The sequence below is a fragment of the Chlorocebus sabaeus genome, chromosome 15 (genome assembly GCF_047675955.1).
Source record: "Chlorocebus sabaeus isolate Y175 chromosome 15, mChlSab1.0.hap1, whole genome shotgun sequence".
In the NCBI taxonomy this organism is placed as follows: domain Eukaryota; kingdom Metazoa; phylum Chordata; class Mammalia; order Primates; family Cercopithecidae; genus Chlorocebus; species Chlorocebus sabaeus.
The window spans coordinates 91,273,348-91,294,617 of record NC_132918.1 but is presented as its reverse complement, the minus strand read 5'-3'; the positions used below and the strand labels follow the sequence as shown (position 1 = coordinate 91,294,617).

General features: G+C 41.9%; 1 protein-coding gene across 4 annotated transcripts in view; it reads left to right on the top strand.

The window, feature by feature from the left end:
* The window catches only part of SENP5 (SUMO specific peptidase 5), a 68,267-nt gene that overhangs the window by 9,729 nt on the left and 37,268 nt on the right, over nucleotides 1-21,270 (top strand). For all 4 annotated transcript variants that reach the window (XM_073023776.1, XM_008009645.3, XM_008009641.3 and 1 more), the window contains exon 2: nucleotides 9,131-10,674. In XM_073023776.1, coding sequence (XP_072879877.1) covers nucleotides 9,162-10,674 — 1,513 coding nt within the window. In that variant the 5' untranslated portion in view covers nucleotides 9,131-9,161. The remainder of the gene's footprint in view (nucleotides 1-9,130; nucleotides 10,675-21,270) is intronic.

The window sequence follows — 21,270 nt, the reverse complement described above, 5'->3', positions numbered from 1 at the left end:
ATAGCTTGAGAAGTATTTATGGGCCGGGTGCGGTGGCTCACGCCTGTAATTCCAGCAGGCAGATCATGAGGTCAGGAGATCGAGACCATCCTGGCTAACACGGTAAAACCCCGTTTCTACTAAAAATACAAAAAAATTAGCCGGACGTGGTGGCAGGTGCCTGTAGTCCAGCTACTTGGGAGGCTGAGGCAGGAGAATGGCGTGAACCCGGGAGGCGGAGCTTGTAGTGAGCCGAGATCGCACCACTGCACTCCAGCCTGGGCAACAGAGCAAGACTCTGTCTCGAAAAAAAAAATGAGGTATTTATGTTCTCACAACCTAATCGACATCTAAGAAATCCACAAATTGAAAGACAAAATCAGATAAATGTGGTGGCTCATGTCTGTAATCTCAGCTGTTTTGGTGGGTGGATCACTTGAGTCCAGGAGCTTAAGACCAATCTGGCAACACAGACCTTATTTCTACACAAAACAAACAAACAAACAAATAAATAAATCGCCAGGCCTGGTGGTGTGCGTCTGCTGTAGTCCCAGCTACTCAGGAGGCTGAGGGAGGATTGCTGGAGCCTGGAAGGTTGAGGTGAGCTCTGGTTGAACTCAAACAAAAATAAGGAAGAGAAAGATAAAATGATGTTTTAATTTCATTCTTAAATAACTGCAGTTATTTACTGCATATACTTGTTGGGCACTACAAAACGCAAACCCTGGAATCGTACTAGACGTGGCCACCCACATTACCTTTTACCTTTTTAATTAAAACAAAACTTTTTTTTTTGGCAGGGCATGGAGGCTCATGCCTATAATCCCAACACTTTGGGAGGTTGAGGTGGGAAGATCATTTGAGACCAGGAGTTCAAGAGCAGTCTGGGCAACATAACAAGAACCCATCTCGCTACCTTATTTTATGTTTTTAATTTCTAATTTTAAATATTTATTTAGAAACGGAGTCTTACTGTGTCACCCAGGCTGGAGTCCAGTGGCATGATCTTGGCTCATTGCAACATCTACCTCCCTGGTTGAAGCGATCTCCTGCTTCAGGCTCGTGAGAAGCTGGCCATTATTGATGCCCACCACCACACCTGGCTAACTTTTGTATTTTTAGTAAGAGGGTTTCACCATGTTGACCAGGCTGGTCTCGAACTCCTGACCTCAGGTGATCTGCCATGCTCGACCTTCAAAAGTGCTATGCTTACAAGTGTGTGCCACTATGCCCAACCACCATCTTGCTATTTGAAAAAATGAGTAACATTTGTTTACATCTTTGTTTTCTCCACTCATTTTTTGCTCTAAATTGGTATTTGCACAATATTTTTTTAAAATCACAGCAACCAACAGATACTTAGCTTTGCAAAGATTATGATATCATCAAAAGGAATATAGTGTGATCTATTTTGAAACTGAACTGTCTTGAACTAGTAGTTTACAGGGTGTTTGACGAGTGTAGAAGATCACTTTTTCCCTGTAATTTAGAATTTCCTGTGGTGCTCTTGTGAGTTCTCTGCAGAATCCCAGGTTACCTTGGGCATAGTTTAGGAACTGTAATCCTAAACTGTTGATAGTTTGGTGTGTGTGCTTTTAGACATTTTTCTTCAAAGATTCAAGCATATGCATATATTTTTCCTTTTAACAAAAGTGGGCTGGTACTTATTGGTCAGCAACTTGATTTTTTTCATTCAACAGTGTATTATGGTAAAGGTGGTGGGTTGAACATATACATTTAATTTCATGCCAGCCTGAAAATTTCATTAAAACAATAAAGGACTTAAAAACTCTCTAGATAACAAAGAACAGGAACAATAAGAACAACAACAATATTGTGAAAGCTGGAAAGCAGGCAAGACTAATGGCAACTAATTCGCCAACTTGAGAAAGCTGTATCCCAAACCAACAGTGGAGAGAGCCTTCAAATAGTCATGTTATGTTACCAAACCCTTTAAAAGTCTCAAGATTAGCTGTGTCATGTACTGTGGAGGTGAAGGGTGAAGGTGGGACAGAAAATATGAGGAGTTGTTTGAAAGTCTGTTTCAGAAAAGTATTTCCACACCTGACCTCCCTTTCTTCTCCGCATAGACATAAACAGGGTAACTAGAGACTTACTATCTGGAGTAGAAAATGATTGTTATCTGGACTGAGGGATACCATGCATAGTTAAGGATAAGGTACTATGCCTTATAGTGGAAATCTGTATACTGAAGGCAGAAACCGTTAGCCTTTTTTCCTGACTTAGTTCTCAGAATCTTGCCCCTTTCTGCTGTTTCCCGTTCACCAAAAGCAGCCTCTTTCAAGTCTTTGAGGTATTGCTTTGGTATAAACAACATGTCTTTAAATTACCTTTTACATTTTTTAAGTTTATTTTTGAGATGGAGTCTTCCTGTCACCCAGGCCAGAGTACAGTGGCATGATCTCCAGTCACTGCAACCTCCGTCTCCCAGGTTCAAGTGATTCTCCTGCCTCAGCCTCCCGAGTAGCTGAGATTTCAGGCACCTGCCACCATGTCTGGCTAATTTTGTATTTGTAGTAGAGACAAGGTTTCACCGTGTTGGCCAGGCTGGTCTCAAACTCCTGACCTCAAATAATCTGCCCGCCTCAGCCTCCCAAAATGCTTGGAGTACAGGCATGAGCCACTGTGCCCGGCCTAAATTACCTTTTTATAATGTAACTTTTGGTTACTTAGTTTATGCTTTATCTGTTGACTTGAAGATGAAGATTTTCTTTTTCACCTCTGTTCCCCACGTCTGTGTACCTGCATACTTCTTATCTTCCCTCCAAGATACCACTGTATCTTCCCACTGTAGGGATACCATAATTTTTTCTAGAACTAATTTTCTTGAGTGGGGGCAGTGTTACCATTCCAGGTGAGATAATTCTTCATTGCTGTGTTCATTGCATATATTTAGCGTCCTTGGACCCCAGCAGTAAATGTCAATACCAACTTGGATGTATTACAGCAACCAAGAATTTCCTACACATTTCCAAATGTTGGGTTGGAGTGGTATGGAGTATCTGGTTGAGAAGCGTTGGGTTAGATCTGTGTTTAGCCTATTACTGTTATGTAAATGGTAGTCATAGTTGAACCATGTAGTACACCAAGGTTTACAACCACTGTTTTCCCTTTCTTGTACATGTTTCTGTTGTCCCTGAAGTTAATTGTCTTTATCTTTTGTTTAGTGTTGTCTGTACCTACTGCTAACTGCAGACTCTCTTCTGGTTGTCTATATCTCCTTTATTTGCACTCATACATTTTAGAAATTCTATCGATATCATATTCTTGGAGCCTTTTGACCGACTTTTGACTGCTCCCTACTGGATTGGTGGCCCTCCAGACTTGAGGCACATTGTCATTCTGCATCTATTTTTACTGTTATCTTTAGTATTCTCTGTGCCTGACCCTTTTTTGGATCTCATTTCCTGCATCCTGTGTCTTCTTGACTTCCTCTCTTATTTGCCAGAGTACCTCCTCCTGTGACTCTCTAAGAAGGATGCATGGGAGGTAAATATTTTGATAACTTACATCTCTGTAAACCTTTTTTGTTAGTAGTTATGTTAGTTTCAGTCTGTCATTTTGTGGTACTTTCTGGGAGATTGCTCAAAATTTTAAATGTTTCAGTGTTTCACTTTTAACTTCGAAATCACTTCAAATTTACCAAAAAAAAATTGCAAAATATTACAGTTTTTCTATATATTTCACCTAGCTTTGTTCTGATGTTTTGTTTCAGTTTTTTGTTTGTTTGAAGACATGGCCTTGCTCTGTTGCCCAGGCTGGAGTGCAGTGGCATGATCTCGGCTCACTGCAACTTTTGCCTCCTGGGTTCAAGTGATTCTCCTGCCTCAGCCTTCTGAGTGGCTGGGATTACAGGTTCATGTCACCACGCCTGGCTAATTTTTGTATTTTTGGTAGAGATGGGGTTTCTCTATGTTGGCCAGGCTGGTCTCGAACTCCTGACCTTAGTTGGTCCACCCACCCCTGCTTCCTAAAGTGCTGGGATCACAGGCATAAGCCACTGCGCCCGACCTTGCTTCAGTTTTTAAGAAGACAGAGTCTTGCTATGTTGCCCAGGCTGATCTTGAACTCTTGGGTTCAAACAATCCTTCTGCCTCCACCTCCCAAGTAGGTGGGTCTATACGTGTTCACCACCGTACCTGGCCTCTCCAATGTTACAGAATTACAGCACATTGTCAAGGCCAGGCAATTAACATTGAGAGAATACTGCTAACTGATCTACACACCTTATTCCAATTTTGTCAATTGTCACATTTCTTTTTCTGAACTGAGACTCAAGCCAGGATTACACCTTTCTTAATTGTCGTCTCCTTAATCTCAGTGTTTCATTCTAGGACAGTTCAGTCTGTCCTTGTCTTTCAGGACTTTGATTGACGTGATTGAAGAGTATTAGCCAGTTATTTTATTTTATTTTTTTTTGAGGCGGAGTTTTGCTCTTGTCCCCCAGGCTGGAGTTCGCTGGTGCGATCTCCGCTCACAGCAACCTCCGCCTCCCAGGTTCAAGCAATTCTTCTGCCTCAGCCTCCCAAGGTAGCTGGATTACAGGCATGCGCCACCATGCCTGGCTAATTTTTGTATTTTTAGTAGAGACAGGGTTTCACTATGTTGCCCAGAGTGGTCTCAAACTCCTGGGCTCAAGCAATCCACCCACCTCAGCCTCCCAAAGTGCAGGATTATAGGCTGAGCCACGATTCCCTGCTGGTTGTTTTTAATATTTTTTCTATTATAAACAGTGTTGCAATGAATAGCCTTGTACATGTGTATATTTGTATTATTGTAGGCATGTCTTCAGGATAAATTCCTTAAAGTGGGGTTGCTGGATTAAAAGGTAAATGCTTTTGTAGTTATTAAATGTTACCAGATTACTCTCCAAAAAGATTGGAACAATTTGTAGTCCTCTTAACAAAGTGTGGAAAGGCCCCTCTTCCCCACCAAGAGAATGTGTTACAATTTTTGCCAGTTGCCTTATAAATGAAGTTGGACATCTTTCTTAAGCTTAAGAAACATTTAAAAAGCTTTATTTGTAAATTGTCTCCTTATGTATTTTTCCTATTTTCCATTAGGCTTTTTTTTCAGTTATCCCTTAATTTAAGAGTTCTATCTATGTTAGGAACATTAGGCCTTTATGATACAGGTTGCAAATATTTTTTTCTAGTTTAACAGTTATCTTTTCATTTTGTTCATTTATTATTATTTTTTAACTTTCAAGCTTTCTGTTGAGTTTTTAATTTCTGCTCTTATTTTTAATTTTCAAGACCCCTTTCTTGTTTTTGGCCATTCCTTTTGAAAAAGAATAATACCCTGTTCTTTTTTTTTCGATGGATATAATATTTGCTTTTGCTTCTTTGAAGATAGTATTCGGTGTTTTTTTTTTGTTTTTTTTTTTTTGAGACAGAGTCTTGCTCTGTCACCCAGGCTGGAGGCTGGAGTACAGTGGCTCAATCTCAGTTCACTGCAGCCTTCACCTCCCAGGTTCAAGCAATTCTCATGTCTCAGCCTCCCGAGTTGCTGGGATTACAAGCACGTGCCACCACACCTGGCTAATTTTTTTTTGTATTTTTAGTAGGGTCGGGGTTTCACCCTGTTGGCCAGGTTGGTCTTAAACTCTGACCTCAAGCGATCTGCCTGTCTTGGCCTCCCCAAAGTGCTGGGATTATAGGTGTGAGCCACCACACTCGGCCCCTCTTTTTTTTTAAATTGTGGTAAAATATACGTAACATAAAATTTACTGTTTTAACCATTTTTAGGTGTACAGTTCATTGGCATTAAAGTACATTTGCATTGCTGTGCAACTATCGCCACCATCCGTCTCCAGAACCTTTTTATCTTCCCAAAATGAGATTCTGTGCCCATTAAGCAATAGCTCCCTTTTCTCCCCTCCCTGTTAGTTTATACAAGTTAATTAATCTATATATAGGTTTTACTTTTATCTGTTTCTTTTGGTCTGTTTTTATCCCTAGAAGTCTGGTGATTCTTGGTCATCCTTTATTTTATTTTTTTATTTTTTTGAGACGGAGTCTCGCTGTGTTACCCAGGCTAGAGTGCAGTAGTGCAATCTCAGCTCACCACAATCTCTACCTCCCAGGTTCAAGCGATTCCTGTGCCTCAGCCTCCTGAGTAGCTGGGATTGTAGGCATGTACCAGCACGCCCAGCTAATTTTTGTATTTTTAATAGAGATGGGGTTTTGCCATGTTGGCCAGGCTGGTCTCAAACTCCTGACCTCCAGTGATCTGCCTACCTTGGTCTCCCAAAGTGTTGGGATTACAGGCGTGAGCCACCTCGCCCAGCCCATCTAGTTGTTTTTAAGAATGACCACTAAGAAACTGCTTGGGAACTCTTAACACATGGTGGGACATGTCAACTTTGGGGTACACTGTGGGCTATGCTGAGCCATTTTGTGGGGGTAATGTCTTTATCTTTATGGATTTGTGTGTGTGTGTGTGTTTGTGGACTAGTTACAGTCTCCAGAAAAGAATCTTCAGTCTGCTTGTATGGATAAGACAGACTGCTAGCATTCTGGGAGATGAGTGGCAAAGTGTGTTTGGAGTCTCATATGCAGTATATAATTCCATCTTCAAACTATGCCTGGAGTCCCTCTGTCTGCAGACTTTCCATTTTACTGTTTCTTTTTTTTTTTTTTTTTCTTTTGAGACAGAATCTTGCTCTGTCGCCCAGGCTGGAGTGCAGTGGTGCAATCTCGGCTCACTGCAACCTCTGCCTCCCGGGTTCAGGCCATTCTCCTGCCTCAGCCTCCGGAGCAGCTTGGACTACAGGCACCCGCCACCATGCCCGGCTAATTTTTTTTTTTTTTTTTTGTATTTTTGGTAGAGACGGGGTTTCACCGTGTTAGGCAGGATGGTCTCGATCTCCTGACCTCATGATCCGCCCACCTCGGCCTCCCAAAGTGCTGGGATTACAGGCGTGAGCCACTGTGCCCGGCCTTCCGTTTTACTCTTTCTAAAGGATAAACTTCCAGTCTCGGGTAGGGGAGGGTCACTTGACTGCCATGTGGAGTTAAGTAGGGATCTGAAGTCTAATTGCTTCTTAAACTTGAGGCCACCCTATAGAGTAATTGTTCAGACTTGTTTTGTTGAGACAGCCCCAGATATCACCATCTGTAGGTTTTTTCTCCCTGAATGATCTGTTTTCCCCCAGGGACTGGTCACCTTCCTGTGGGTATAGAGCTTCTTGCCAGTCTTATGGAAGCTGAGTAGGGAAGGGCCCGGAGGGGAATTCACAGTATAAACTCATTTATCCTCCTGGCTCTGTGCTCAGCTGTACCTGACATACCGGACTATCCTGGGTCATCCGCCACAAAAAGTGAAACTTTCATTATCTGCCGGGGTAGGAGATGGTATCTAGGAGTTTCACTGCTTCTTATTCAGACTTTGAGACAGCCCTGCCTTTTCAGCACCACCCATACTCCTGACTTTCATAGGTATATGTTGCCTCCGCTTCTGAGCCTTTCTGCTTTCTGAGGTCCTGTAGCTTCTTTTTTTTTTTGAGACAGAGTTTCACTCTTGTCTCCCAGGCTCGAGTGCAGTGGCGCAATCTTGGCTTACTGCAACCTCCACCTCCCAGGTTCAAGCAATTCTTCTACCTCAGCCTCCCAAGTAGCTGAGATTACAGACACCCATCATCATGCCTGGCTAATTATTTTTGTATTTTTAGTAGAGACGGGGTTTCACCATGTTGGCCAGGCTGGTCTCGAACTCCTGACCTTAGGTAATCCATCTGCCTCGGCCTCCCAAAGTGCTGGGATTACAGGCATGGGCCACCACGCCTGGCCTTGTATTCTCATTTGTGAAATGAAGGACAGGGAAGGGAGAGGAGACCAAATACCACTTAAGACTGATTCCATATTGACTTAATTATAGTTGCTCATAGCAAAATAATTTTGTTTTGTACAGCAAATTTTTTTTTTTTTTTTTTGAGACGGAGTCTCGCTCTGTCGCCCAGGCTGGAGTGCAGTGGCGCGATCTCAACTCACTGCAAGCTCCGCCTCCGGGGTTCATGCCATTCTCCTGTCTCAGCCTCCCGAGTAGCTGGGACTACAGGCTGTACAGCAAATTTTTAAAAGAAAGAGGAGGTACTTTTGCTCTGTATAGTCATGTGCCAGTAGATATTTAGTAAATACATATGATGTCAACATCTCAAGTGGGAGGCCAGGCTCCTTTGTTACCAGTCAAAGACTCTGGGTAGCCATGCAAGGACAGCACTTTATCAAATGCTCTTACCCAGTGATGGTTCTGGATCTCAAGTGAATATAAGAAAAAAGAACCAACACAAGCATACACACATATACGGCAGAAACACACACTAGAGTAGATGGAAATGAATGACAGTTAAAACCAAATGATAACTTCCCCTCAGGATTTAGTAAGCTCTAATATTAGTGAAAGCTCTTTAGTCTAGAAAGAAAGGCACCAGCCACTGCAGGTAGAGTGGAAGAAACACTAGACTGAATCAGAAGCCAATATTCTAATTTCAACTTGCTAACAATTTACTCAGAACTGCTGTATTATCTTTCTGTGTATAAGTTTTCTCTGGGGGAAAAAAAATGGAGGACTGAACACATGTTTACCTCAGTTCCCTCTCCAAATCACACTGAGGTTACAGAAATCACATTTTTTTTTTTTTTTTTTTTTTGAGACGGAGTTTCCCTTTTGTCGCCCAGGCTGGAGTGCTGTGACACGATCTCAGCTCAGTGCGACCTCTGCCTCCCGGGTTCAAGCAGTTCTCCTGCCTCAGCCTACCCAGTAGCTGGGATTATAGGAGTGAGGATTACAGGGCTCAAGCAATCCTCCCACCTTGGCTTCCCAGAGTGCTGGGATTGCAGGTGTGAGTCACTGCCTGGTCTAAAATGATTCTTAAGTTTATTTTTCTTAGAGGCAGGTGTACAGCAAATGGCTTCTTGTTAGAGTACTCATGTCCTCCCTTCTCTCAGTTTTCATTGTGATGAAAACCTTGGTCAGGTAAGATTTCATTGTGTCTAATAGTCTAAATTGAAGTATATATTGAAGTATATGTACTTTTTTTTTTTTTTCAATTTTCTACCTTAATTACTGTGAATATGTCTTCATGACCTTATTTTTAGATAGAAATATAACTTCCTTCTCTTCTTTACAGCTGCATCCAGATCTCATTATGCATCAGGAAAATGAAAAAACAGAGGAAAATTCTATGGAGGAAAGGAATCCACTTAGCCTTTTCTGAGAAATGGAACACTGGGTTTGGAGGCTTTAAGAAGTTTTATTTTCACCAACACTTGTGCATTCTGAAAGCTAAGCTGGGAAGGCCATTTACTAGGAATAGACAGTTGAGACATTTCCAGGGTGGAAAGAAAGCCCTTCAGATCCAGAAAACATGGGTCAAGGATGAACCCCCTTGTGCTAAGACCAAGTTCAGTGTGGATACTCCACATGCTAGCACTCTGTCCTCTCCAGTGAAAAGAAAGGACACTAAACACTTCGTTTCCTCCTCAAGGACTCTCCTGAGACTCCAAGCAGAGAAGTTGTTGTCATCAGCAAAGAATTCTGACCATGAATACTGCAGAGAGAAAAATCTCTTGAAGACAGTTACTGACTTTCCATCCAATAGTGCTTTAGGTCAGGCCAATGGTCACAGACCTAGGACAGACCCACAGGCTTCTGACTTTCCCATGAAGTTCAATGGGGAGAGCCAAAGTCCAGGGGAGAGTGGCGCGATTGTGGTCACCTTGAGCAACCACAAGAGAAAGGGCTTTTGTTACGGCTGCTGCCAAGGGCCGGAGCACCACAGGAATGGGGGACCCTTGATTCCAAAGCAGTTCCAACTTAACCGACATAGAAGAATCAAATTATCTCCTCTTATGATGTATGAGAAATTATCCATGATTAGATTTCGGTACAGGATTCTCAGATCCCAGCACTTCAGAACCAAAAGCAAAGTTTGCAAGCTAAGAAAAGCCCAGCGAAGCTGGGTACAGAAGGTCACTGGGGACCATCAAGAGACCCTTAGGGAGAACGGTGAGGGTGGCAGTGGCAGCCCATTTCCTTCCCCAGAACCTAAAGACCCTTCTTGTCGGCATCAGCCGTACTTTCCAGATATGGACAGCAATGCTGTGGTGAAGGGGACGAACTCTCATGTGCCTGATGGCCACACTAAAGGAAGCCCTTTCTTGGGCAAAGAGCTTAGTTTAGACGAAGCATTCCCTGACCAACAGAATGGCAGTGCCACACACGCCTGGGACCAGTCATCTTGTGCTTCTCCTAAGTGGGAGTGTACAGAGCTGATTCATGACATCCCCTTATCAGAACATCATTCTAATACCATGTTCGTTTCAGAAACTGAAAAAGAAATTATGACTCTGGGTCAGGAAAATCGGACAAGTTCTGTTAGTGATGACGGAGTAAAACTGTCAGTGTCTGGAGCAGATACATCTGTGAGTAGTGTAGATGGGCCTGTGTCCCAAAAGGCTGTTCACAGTGAGAACTCATACCAGATGGAGGAGGATGGATCTCTCAAGCAGAACATTCTTAGTTCTGAGTTGCTGGACCACCCTTACTGTAAAAGTCCACTGGAGGCTCCCCTGGTGTGCAGTGGACTCAAACTAGAAAATCAAGTAGGAGGTGGAAAGGACAGTCAGAAAGCCTCTCCAGTGGATGATGAACAGCTGTCAGTCTGTCTGTCTGGTATGCACTTTTCCCTTATTCTTCCCCAGACTCCAAGCTCACACTTGCTGTCCATTATCCTTGCTAATAAGAGTCCTACTTTTTTCTCCCACACATGGATTTTTCTTTAAACCAGTTAGTCTTCTTGAAGCCTTTTATATTACTGCATTGTGTGGATGTTCCATAATTTAATCCTCATGGACACTTGCATTGATTCCATGTTTTTCATAATCTTAGAGTGCGATGAAATTATTTCTTTACATTTATACACTTGTTTCTGTAAGCTAAATTCTCATTATTAGAATTGATGGTGAAGTAATATTCACACTTAAAATTTTAAGAGAATTGAGTTAACCTCCAAGAAGTTGAACGGGTTTATACTTGTGAAGCTTTGCCAGTCTTATAGATCACAGAGTTTTGTTTTGATTTGCATTTTTAAGTTTGAACATCTTTTTCTGTGTTTATTGGCCACTTTTTTGTGTGTCCATGGTTTTCCTTTGCCTATTTTCCTTTTTTTGAGATGGACTCTTACTCTGTTGCCCAGGCTGGAGTGCAGTGGTGCGATCTTGGCTCACCACAACCTCTGCCTCTGCCTCCCGGGTTCAAGTGATTCTCCTGTCTCAGCCCCCCGAGTAGCTGGGATTACAGGTGCCCACCACCACGCCCAGCTAATTTTTGTATTTTTAGTAGAGATGGGGTTTCACCATGTTGGCCAGGCTGGTCTCGAACTCCTGATCTCAGGTGATCCACCCACCCTGGCCTCCCAAAGTGCTGAGATTACCAGCGTGAGAAACTGTGCCCAGCCCCTTTGCCTATTTTTCAATTGGATTGTTTCTGTTTTGTTTTCTTTTTAGTATAGGAGACGCTCTATGTACCAGGCACTGTACACCCTAAGAAGGGTGCAGCAATGAACAGAATATATGACCTTCAGGGACCTTGGTGTCATTCTAGTCATAAAAATGTTAAATTAATTGCTGATTATAAATGTCCTAAGAATGGTCCCTCATGAAAGGTAAAAGCCTTCAGTACCCCAAAATTGTTTGATATTTTTGCTTAATAGAAGTTTTCAGTTCTTACATAGTAAAACTTATCTCTTTTTTTATATTTTATTTTTTGGAGATGGAGTCTTGCTCTGTCACCCAGGCTGGAGTGCAGTGATGTGATCTCGGCTCACTGCAACCTCTGCCTCCTGGTTCAAGCAATTCTCCTGCCTCAGCCTCCCAAGTAGCTGGGACTACAGGCACACACTGCCATACTGGGCTAATTTTTTGTATTTTAGTAGAGACGGAGTTTCACCATGTTGCCCAGGCTGGTCTTGAACTCCTGAGCTCAGCAATCTGCCTGCCTCATCCAGTCTGCCCAAAGTGCTAGGATTACAGGCGTGAGCCACTGCGCCCAGTCAAAAACTTACCTGTTTTTGACTTTGAGCCTCCCAGTTTTTATGTCATGCTTTAAGAAGCCTTCTCTTGTCAAAAATCTATCCCATAAGGTAAATTGTTATAAACATTGTTTTGGAAGACAATGTAATAGTATAAATTGTGGCCTATTCAGGCAGTATTTTGCTATGCAGCTGTTTAAGAATATAGATCTGTATTTTAATACTGAAAGATTTCTATATAAAGTGAAAACAGGCCAGGCACAGTGGCTCATGCCTGTAATCCCAGCACTTTGGGAGGCTGAGGCAGGCAGATCACCTGAGGTCTGGAGTTCAAGACCAGGCTGGTCAACATGGTGAAACCCTGTCTCTACTAAAAACACAAAAATTTGCCGGGTGTGGCGGTGCGTGTCTGTGATCCCAGCTACTTGGGAGGCTGAGGCAGGAGAACTGCTTGAACCCGGGAGGCGGAGCTTACAGTGAGCTGAGGGCACACCACTGCGTTCTAGCCTGGGCGACAGAGCGAGACTCCGTCTCAAAAAAAAAAAAAAAAAGTGCAAACAGTAAGTTGCAAAATGGTATGAAACTATTTTGTTAAAAGATATATGTGACATGTAGGATGAGTATGTGTATATATGTGTGCATATGCATTTGTATAGGACACCTGGACATTATTACAGTTGGCTTTGGGGAGCTAGTTAGGAGGTTTATTTCTTGGTGGTTTAAACAGTTCTGAGCACTTTCTCTTTCCAACCATTAAATATAATAAATTCTTCCGGCTGGGCGCAGTGGCTCACGCCTGTAATCCCGACACTTTGGGAGGCCAAGGCGGGCGAATCACAAGGTCAGGAGATCAAGACCATCCTGGCTAACACAGTGAAACCCCGTCTCTACTAAAAATGCAAAAAGTTAGCTGGGGTTGGTGACCTGTAGTCCCAGCTACTGGGGAGGCTGAGGCAGGAGAATGGTGTGAACCCGGGAGGCGGAGCTCACATTGAGCCATGATTGCACCACTGCACTCCAGCCCCCCGAGTAGCTGGGATTATAGGCGCCCACCACCACACCTGGCTAATTTTGTATTTTTAGTAGAGATGGGCGACAGAGCGAGACTCCGTCTCAAATAAATAATAAATTAATTAATTCTTCCTCACAAAAAGACACAAAGTACAGAGTCCTAGCCAACTAAAAAACAAACAAACAAACAAAAAAAAACTCTTGTCTATACCTTCCTAAAATAAAGTCAGATTTCCCTACTGAGGTTAGCTGACCCATGATACTTAAACGTGAAAAAAATTTGCATTTACCCACAAATGCCAATTAACCTTTATAGATGTAACACTTTCAAGTACAATTGATAAATTGAATATGCACATAGTAAAACCTGTAGCACGATCTGAGGAAGTAGGAATTCTTACAGAATTCACATTTAGTGACAATATAATTCACTATTTTAATAGGCTAAAGGAAAAAAATAATGGTATCTCAGCAAGTGCTGAAAAGCCTATTAGTAAAATTGTTTCCCTTTATGTTTAATCTCTTAGAAAACTAGTAATAAAGGAAACTTCCTTCAGTTACTAAAGAATATCAGTCAGAAGCCAATAGCAGTTCCAGGTTTAAGAGAATAAAGTAAGCTCATGGAATCTCTTCTTCCTCCTACCAAATCCATAGAAATTATGAAAAATATATTAAAAACACGTGTCTTCCTACTAACACACGAGGAGGAGAGAGTTCTGGTGGATCAGAAACTGAGAATCAGCTTCCACTGGGCAAATAGTAGAGGGAAGGTCCAGGTGGGCAGGAGGAAGATTAGTACAGGGAAGTGGTGTGATACTGAGTGCTCATATTTCTGGAGATGGTGGAAGTGGAGAGGAAAGGGGACACCCATGGTAAAGACTGAGTAGTTGGGGAATCCCTCCCTGCCTGTGCCATGTATCAGCAAAGAATAAACTTGTTATCAAGCCACAATTCTAAGAACAGGAGACTGGATACTCACCCACACATGTACACCTTGTAACACTTGGCAAGAGTGAGGAACATCCATTTTCAGAACAGCTGCTGGGGTTCTTAGTGTCCTTATTCCCACTGAAAATAGTTCAAGGCAGAGCAGCAGCTACTGCCCATGATAGCCCTTTGCCCTCAATACTCAGCAAGTTACCTAAGTAGAGATGAACTCACAGTCTATCACCATCATCTGAGAAAAGCCAACACAGTGAAATAGACAAATTCAACAAATAACAGAACCAAACCTCAGTAGTGATTAATGGGGCAGTGATACTCCTTTAACTGACTTCTACAACATTAGCCACTATTGAGTTCTGTGGTGTGCTGAATGCTGGCTTGTCTCTGATATGACTGCACACTATGCTCCTTTCAGTTGATCTGCATGTTTAAGAGTCAATTATACTTCGGGTAAATTTACTTGTTGCAGTTTCATAATTTTATTCAGTGTTACATAAACTGATGAAATATGAGTGTAAGAAGAAAGCTCCTCCCTTGAAAACCAAGTTGAATGCTTTGTAATCACAGTAGCGGGTTTGCTGCCAGAAAAATTAATACTGAGTTATGCTTATGAAGACAACTGTAAAAGATTGGAGGGAGTGTATGAAAGTCTAGAACTCTGTACTGAGATTACTTTGCAAGTTCTTCAAGTTCTTGCTTCACTTTAAAGTTCTAACCTCTATGTCATGAGTATGCCAGAAGGTAATGGAAGGTAATGGAAGGGAAACTGAAGAACTTAGGGATGTTTTCTAGAACTGAAAAGAAAGGTCTGAGTCTAAAGTTGAAAGGCTTTCTAAATGCCAATGAGGATTAAAACACAAACACATACACAAATTCACAAAATTACTAAATTTTGTGTAGTAAAATTATAGCATATCCAAGAGAAATGGATGGTTCCTTCTTCTGGAGGGAAAAGGGATAGATTTCTGTGCCACAAAACATTCCAGATGGATTAAGAGTTTGGCTGATTAAAACCAAATACAGAGAAATGTGTACACAAATACGTATAACAGCATTATTCATAATAGCCAAAAAGTGAAAACAACCTAAATACCAACAACTGGCGAATGGACAAATAAAATTTGGTATATCTATACAATGGAATATTATTCTATAAAAGGAATAAGTACCGATATATCCTTAAATGTGGATGCACCTTGGAAACATGCTAAGTGAAAAGCCAGACACAAAAGGCCTTATAACATATGATTTCATTCATTTGAAATGTCCAGAATAGGCAAATACGTAGAGATGTAAAGTAGATTAATGGTTGCCAGGAGCTGGGAAGAAGGGGAATGAGAGGTGACTGCTAATGGGTATAGAGTTTCTTTGTGGGGTAATGGAGGTGTTCTGGAATTAGGTAGTAGTGATAGTTACACAATCTGAATATATTAAAAACCAGTGAATTGTATTCCGTAATGGGGCAAATTTGTGGTATGTGAATCACATCTCAAGCTGTTAAAAAGAAACAAACATAGGCTGGCCGTGGTAACTCACATCTGTAATCCCAGCACTTTGGGGGGCTGAGGCAGAAGGATCGCTTGAGGGCAGGAGTTTGAGACCAACCTGGGCAACATAGCAATATAAATACTTAGAGGGATATATATAGACCTAGCAAGACTCTATTGCTACAAAAAATAAAATTATCTGCGTGTCGTGGTGCACATCTGTAGTCCCAGCTACTCAGAAGGATGAGGTGGGAGGACTGCTGGAAGCCAGGAGTTTGAGGTTGAAGTGAGCTGTGGTAGCTCGACTGCACTCCAGCCTGGGTGACAGCAAGACCTTGTCTCTCTGTTTTTTTTTTTTTGAGACGGAGTCTCGCTGTCTCTCCCAGGCTGGAGTGCAGTGGTGCAATCTTGGCTCACTGCAACCTCTGCCTCCTGGGTTCAAGTGATTCTCCTGCCTCAGCCTCCCAAGTAGCTGGGACTACAGGCGTGTGCCACTACGCCTGGGTAATTTTATATATTTTTAGTAGAGACGGGGTTTCACTGGTTAGCCAGGATGGTTTCGATCTCTTGACCTCGTGATCCACCTGCCTTGGCCTCCCAAAGTGCTGGGATTACGGGTGTGAGCCACTGCTCCCGGCAGACCTTGTCCTTAAAAAAAGAAGAAAAAATGCAGGAAATCATTCTTTTTAAGTTTTTGGTTTCTTTGTTTGTGACAGTGTCTCACTCTGTCTCCCAGGCTAGAGTGCAGGGGTGTGATCTCAGCTTACTGCAAACTCCGCCTCCCAGGTTCAAGCGATTCTCATGCCTCAGCCTCCGGAGCAGCCGGGACCACAGAGGTGCGCCACCACGCTCAGCTAATTTTTTGTATTTTTAGTAGAGATGGGGTTTCACCATATTGGCCAGGCTGGTCTTGAACTCCTGACCTCAAGGGATCCACCCAGCTTAGCCTCCCAAAGTGCTGGATTACAGGCATGAGCCACTGTGCCTGACCTAAATATTTTTAATTGACAAAATTATATCTATTTAAGGGGTGCAATGTGATGTTTTGATGTATGTTTACTTTGTGAAATAAATCAAGATAATCAACATATCCATCACTCACACATTTTGTTGTAAGAACATTTAAAATCTTTTCTCATCTGTTTTTAAGACACAGTACATTATTATTAACTAGAGTCACCAGACTGTATAATAGATCTCTCGGAGTGCTTCCTCTTGTCTCACTGAAGCTTCATAACCCTTGACCAGCATCTTCCAATTCCCCGCCCCATGGCCTGGTAACCACTGTTTGTTCTCTACGTCTATGAGTTTGACTTTAGATTCCACATGTCAGTGAGATCACGCAGTATATTTGTGTCTGGCATATTTCACGTATTGTGCTCCAGATTCATCCATGTTGCAAATGACAGGATTTTTTAAGGCTGAATTGTATTCCATTGTGTATATATACTACATTTTCTTTCTCCATTCATCCACTTATGGGCATTGAGGTTGATGCCATGTCTTGGTTATTGTGGATAGTGCTGCAGTGAGTATGGGGTGCAAGTACCTCTTCAACACATTGATTTCATTGTCTTTGAAATATACTCAGAAGTGGAATCACTGGATCATATGGTAGTTCTATTTTTAATTTTTTGAGGAACCTGTATACTGTTTTCCTTCATGGCTATGCAAATTCACATTCCCACCAGTAGTGTACAGGCTTCCCTTTTCTCCACATTCAGGTCCTTTGCCTGCTTTTTAAATTGGGTTATGTTCTTGCTATTCAGTTGTTTGAGCAGGAGACCATTTTTATAATCTTATATTGATAAGACATTTTTTGTCCATGATAGGATGCTCAGAAGCAATGAAAATATACCAAATTGACTCTGCAAACATTTAAATCTTGTGTGCATGTGTGTGTCTAGAGCAAAAGTCAGATGACAATTTAAAAATTTAGATATGCACATGCCCTTTTACCCAGAAATTTGACTTGTAGCAGGTGTGTCCAAGGGAAACAGTAGAACTAGGATAGATCAAGAGTTTTAATTGTTACGTTATTTAGAGGTAAAAATAAATGGCCATCAGTAGGGAATTGGTTAAAATACAGTGTGCATTTTTTCAGGGAAAAGAGAACTGTCCATGATATAGTGGATGGAAAAAAGTAGCTTCAAGAAGAGTAAGTTTAGGCTGGGCATGGTGGCTCATGCCTGTAATCCCAGCACTTTGGGAGGCTGAGGCGCATGGATCACCTGAGGTCAGGAGTTCGAGACTAATCTGACCAATATGGTGAAACCCTGTCTCTACTAAAAATACAAAAATTAGCCAGGTGTGGTAGCATGTGCCTGTACTCCCAGCTACTCGGGAGGCTGAGACAGGAGAATTGCTTGTTCTTGTGAGGCAGAGGTTGCGGTGAGTCGAGATCGCACCACTGCACTCCAGCCTGCGTGACAAAGCTCCGTCTCAAAAAAAAAAAAAAAAAAAAAGTTTAGTGTGTTTAAGAAATACATGTTCAAAGGCTTGAAAGTCCAAAAGCAATTATGGGCTCACTGCCATTTATTTAAAAATAATTATGGTCGTGTATTAGAAAAAAAACAACTACTTAAAAGCTTGTTTCCACATAAAAAGTAAATGTTTATAAAAATGTCCAACTCTTTTTTTCTAGACTATTAATATGTTGTTTTTTTTTTTTTTTTTTTGAGATGGGGTTTTGATCTTGTTGCCCAGGCTGAAGTGCAGTGATGTGATCTCGGCTCACTGCAACCTCCGCCTCCTGGGTTCAAGTGATTCTCCTGCCTCAGCCTCCCAAGTAGCTGGGATTACAGGCGCCTGCCACCATTCCCAGCTAATTTTGTATTTTTAGTAGAGACAGGGTTTCTCCATGTTGGTCAGGCTTGTCTTAAACTCCTGAACTCAGGTGATCTGCCTGCCTTAGCCTCCCAAAGTGCTGGGATTACAAATGTGAGCCACCGTGCCTGGCCTAATGTGTTATTTTTAATTTAGTGCTTTGGAAAAAAGTTAAGGTAGATCTTTACCTCATTCTTTACACCAAAATGAATTCCAGCTGTTAATAAAATATTTAGTTGCCAGTTAATTTTTTTTTTTTAATTTATTTCCATGGGTCTGGGAACCAATGAAATTAGTTGGTAGTTCTAATACTGTTTATTGAGTAATTTATTCTTTTCCCTGTGGTTCAGAAATGCAACCTACCATTGGGTGTCTTTGGATTTGATCTCTGTTCCATGCTGGCTGTATTCGCCTTAATTAGCGTAGTTAGTTTTATCATTTGACAGGAGCTGGCACTCCTTATTCACCTCTCTCCTTTAATTCTTTACAGAAATTTCTAAGAATTTCTCACATTTTTGTCCCAAGGTAAATTTTGGATTTGTTTTCTAATCTTTTTAAAAAGTGTGGTTTTTACTTGATGTTGCATTGTATGTATAGATTAATTTAGGGAAAACTGCTTTTATTGCAAAAGATTTCCTGTCCCTTAGTAGTATTTTGCAGCTGTTCCCTTAGGTTTTGCACATTCCTTATGTTTGTTCTTAGATGCTTTATACCTTCCTTATTATTGATGGGCCCTTTCTGAGGTATGTATTGTATTTTGTTGGAGAACCATGTGGTTGCATTTCTTACGTGCACAATACAGTGAACGTCATTCCACATTCAGGGTGGAATGTGACCCAGGTCAGTTGTATCAAAGGAACACTGTCCAGTGCCGTTAGTTTAACATGATGGGTACTTTTAACTTCTTTTTTTTTTTTTTTTTGAGACAGAGTCTTACTCTGTCACCCAGGCTGGAGTGCAGTGGCGCAATCTTGTCTCACTGCAAGCTCCTCCTCCTGGATTTACGCCATTCTCCTGCCTCCTGAGTAGCTGGGACTCTAGGCGCCCGCCACCACCCCTGGCTAATTTTTTGTATTTTTTAGTAGAGACGGGGTTCTACCATGTTAGCCAGGGTGGTCTCATCTCCTGACCTTGTGATCCACCTGCCTCGGCCTCCTAAAGTGCTGGGATTACAGGTGTGAGCCGCTACGCCTGGCCTTACTTTTAACTTTTTTTTTTAAGAAAATTCTTTCTTTTTTATTTTTTTAATTAATTAATTATTTTTGAGACAGGGTCTGGCTCTGTTGCCCAAGCTGGCATGCCATAGTGGGATCTTGGCTCACTGCAGTCTTTGCCTCCCAGGCTCAACCCATCCTCCCACCTCACCCTCCCCAGTAGCTGGGACTACAGCCATGTGCCAACACGCTTGGCCAGTTTTTGTATTTTTTGTAGAGAAGTGGTCTCACTTTGTTGCCTAGACTGGTCTTTAACTCCTAGGCTCAAGCAATCCTTCTGCCTCAGCCTCCCAAGGTGCTGGGATTACAGGTGTGAGCCACCATGCCTGGCCGGATACTTTAGATTCTAAAATAACACCTCAGGTTTTGTTTTTTATATTACTACCTTTTGTACTTGCAGAGTGTGCTATAATTTGAACTCCAGTTGTTGTTTGTTGTTTTTTCCTAACATTTTATCCTTTGTTTCTTGGGTCACTTTGAAATTTTAGTACTTTGGGAGTAAAATAAATTGTGTATACCAAGCACATTTTTCCTTTTTTAGTTGATTAGTGAAAGCAAGTGGGTAAAGAATGGTGGATTTAACTGTCATTTTATAAAATCTGTTTCTGGGTAGTTCTTGGCCCCAGATATTAAAAAGGAAAGGTGAAGAACCAAGTTGTTTTTGTAGAGAAAAGATAACATATTTCTTGCTTTGCAAGTGGCATAGCGTTAACAGCCCAGTTTTTGTAGTCACAGGACCTACAATCAGGATCTTAGTTCTACCAGATGCTAGTTAAGTGCCCTTGGGGAGGTAACTTAACCTCTCAAAGCTTCTGATGTCTCCATTTGATTGCCTGGTTGGTTGGTTAGTTGGTTGATTGAGACAAAGTCTCACTCTGTTGTCCAGACCAGAGTGCAGTGGCATAATCTCAGCTCACTGCAGCCTCTGCCTCCCAGGTTCAAGCAATTTTCCTGCTTCAGTCTCCCACCGGAGTGCAGTGGCATAATCTCAGCTCACTGCAGCCTCTGCCTCCCAGGTTCAAGCAATTTTCCTGCCTCAGTCTCCCAAGTAGCTGGGATTACAGGCATGCTACCATGCCCAGCTAATTTTTGTATTTTTAGCATACACAGAGTTTCACCATGTTGGCCAGGCTGGTCTTGAAGTCTTGACCTCAGGTGATCCACCCGCCTTCCAAAGTTCTGGGATTACAGGCGTGAGCCCCTGGCCCAGTGTCTCTATTTGTAAAGTAGGGATACTTACTATCTTAATACACAGGGGGGCTATAAGGACTAAATGAGATATGCTAGTGCTTTTCTTATGATAAGTATTTTTTAACCGTTGTTTTACTTCTGGTCCCAGTGAGATAATAGTGTGTATAAGTGAGACACTGTCATCTAGGGTTCTCCTTGAAGATCGTACCTTGAAGGGCATTTCTACTGAATAAGAAATCCATGTTTATCATCTGAAAATGAAAATAAAGATACAGATAAGAGGAAAATGTGTAACAATTTAGAATCTCCATCATACTCTACCACCAGAAATAACATTGTTAGCAAGAGCACCATGATACTAGTTTGAAATTCAGGTCCATATCCCATTGTGGGGGACACTGCCTTCTTATTTGAGGAGCCTCAATCAAGGTTGTGGGGCCTAAAGTTTAATTTTTATTGTTGTTGTTAGGGGTATTGTTTTTCTACGAAAAATAATTCTCAATGCAGTTTCTCAAATGGTGGGATTCCTTATCTTCCGTTGGGCCCATTCCCCCATGTAGACACA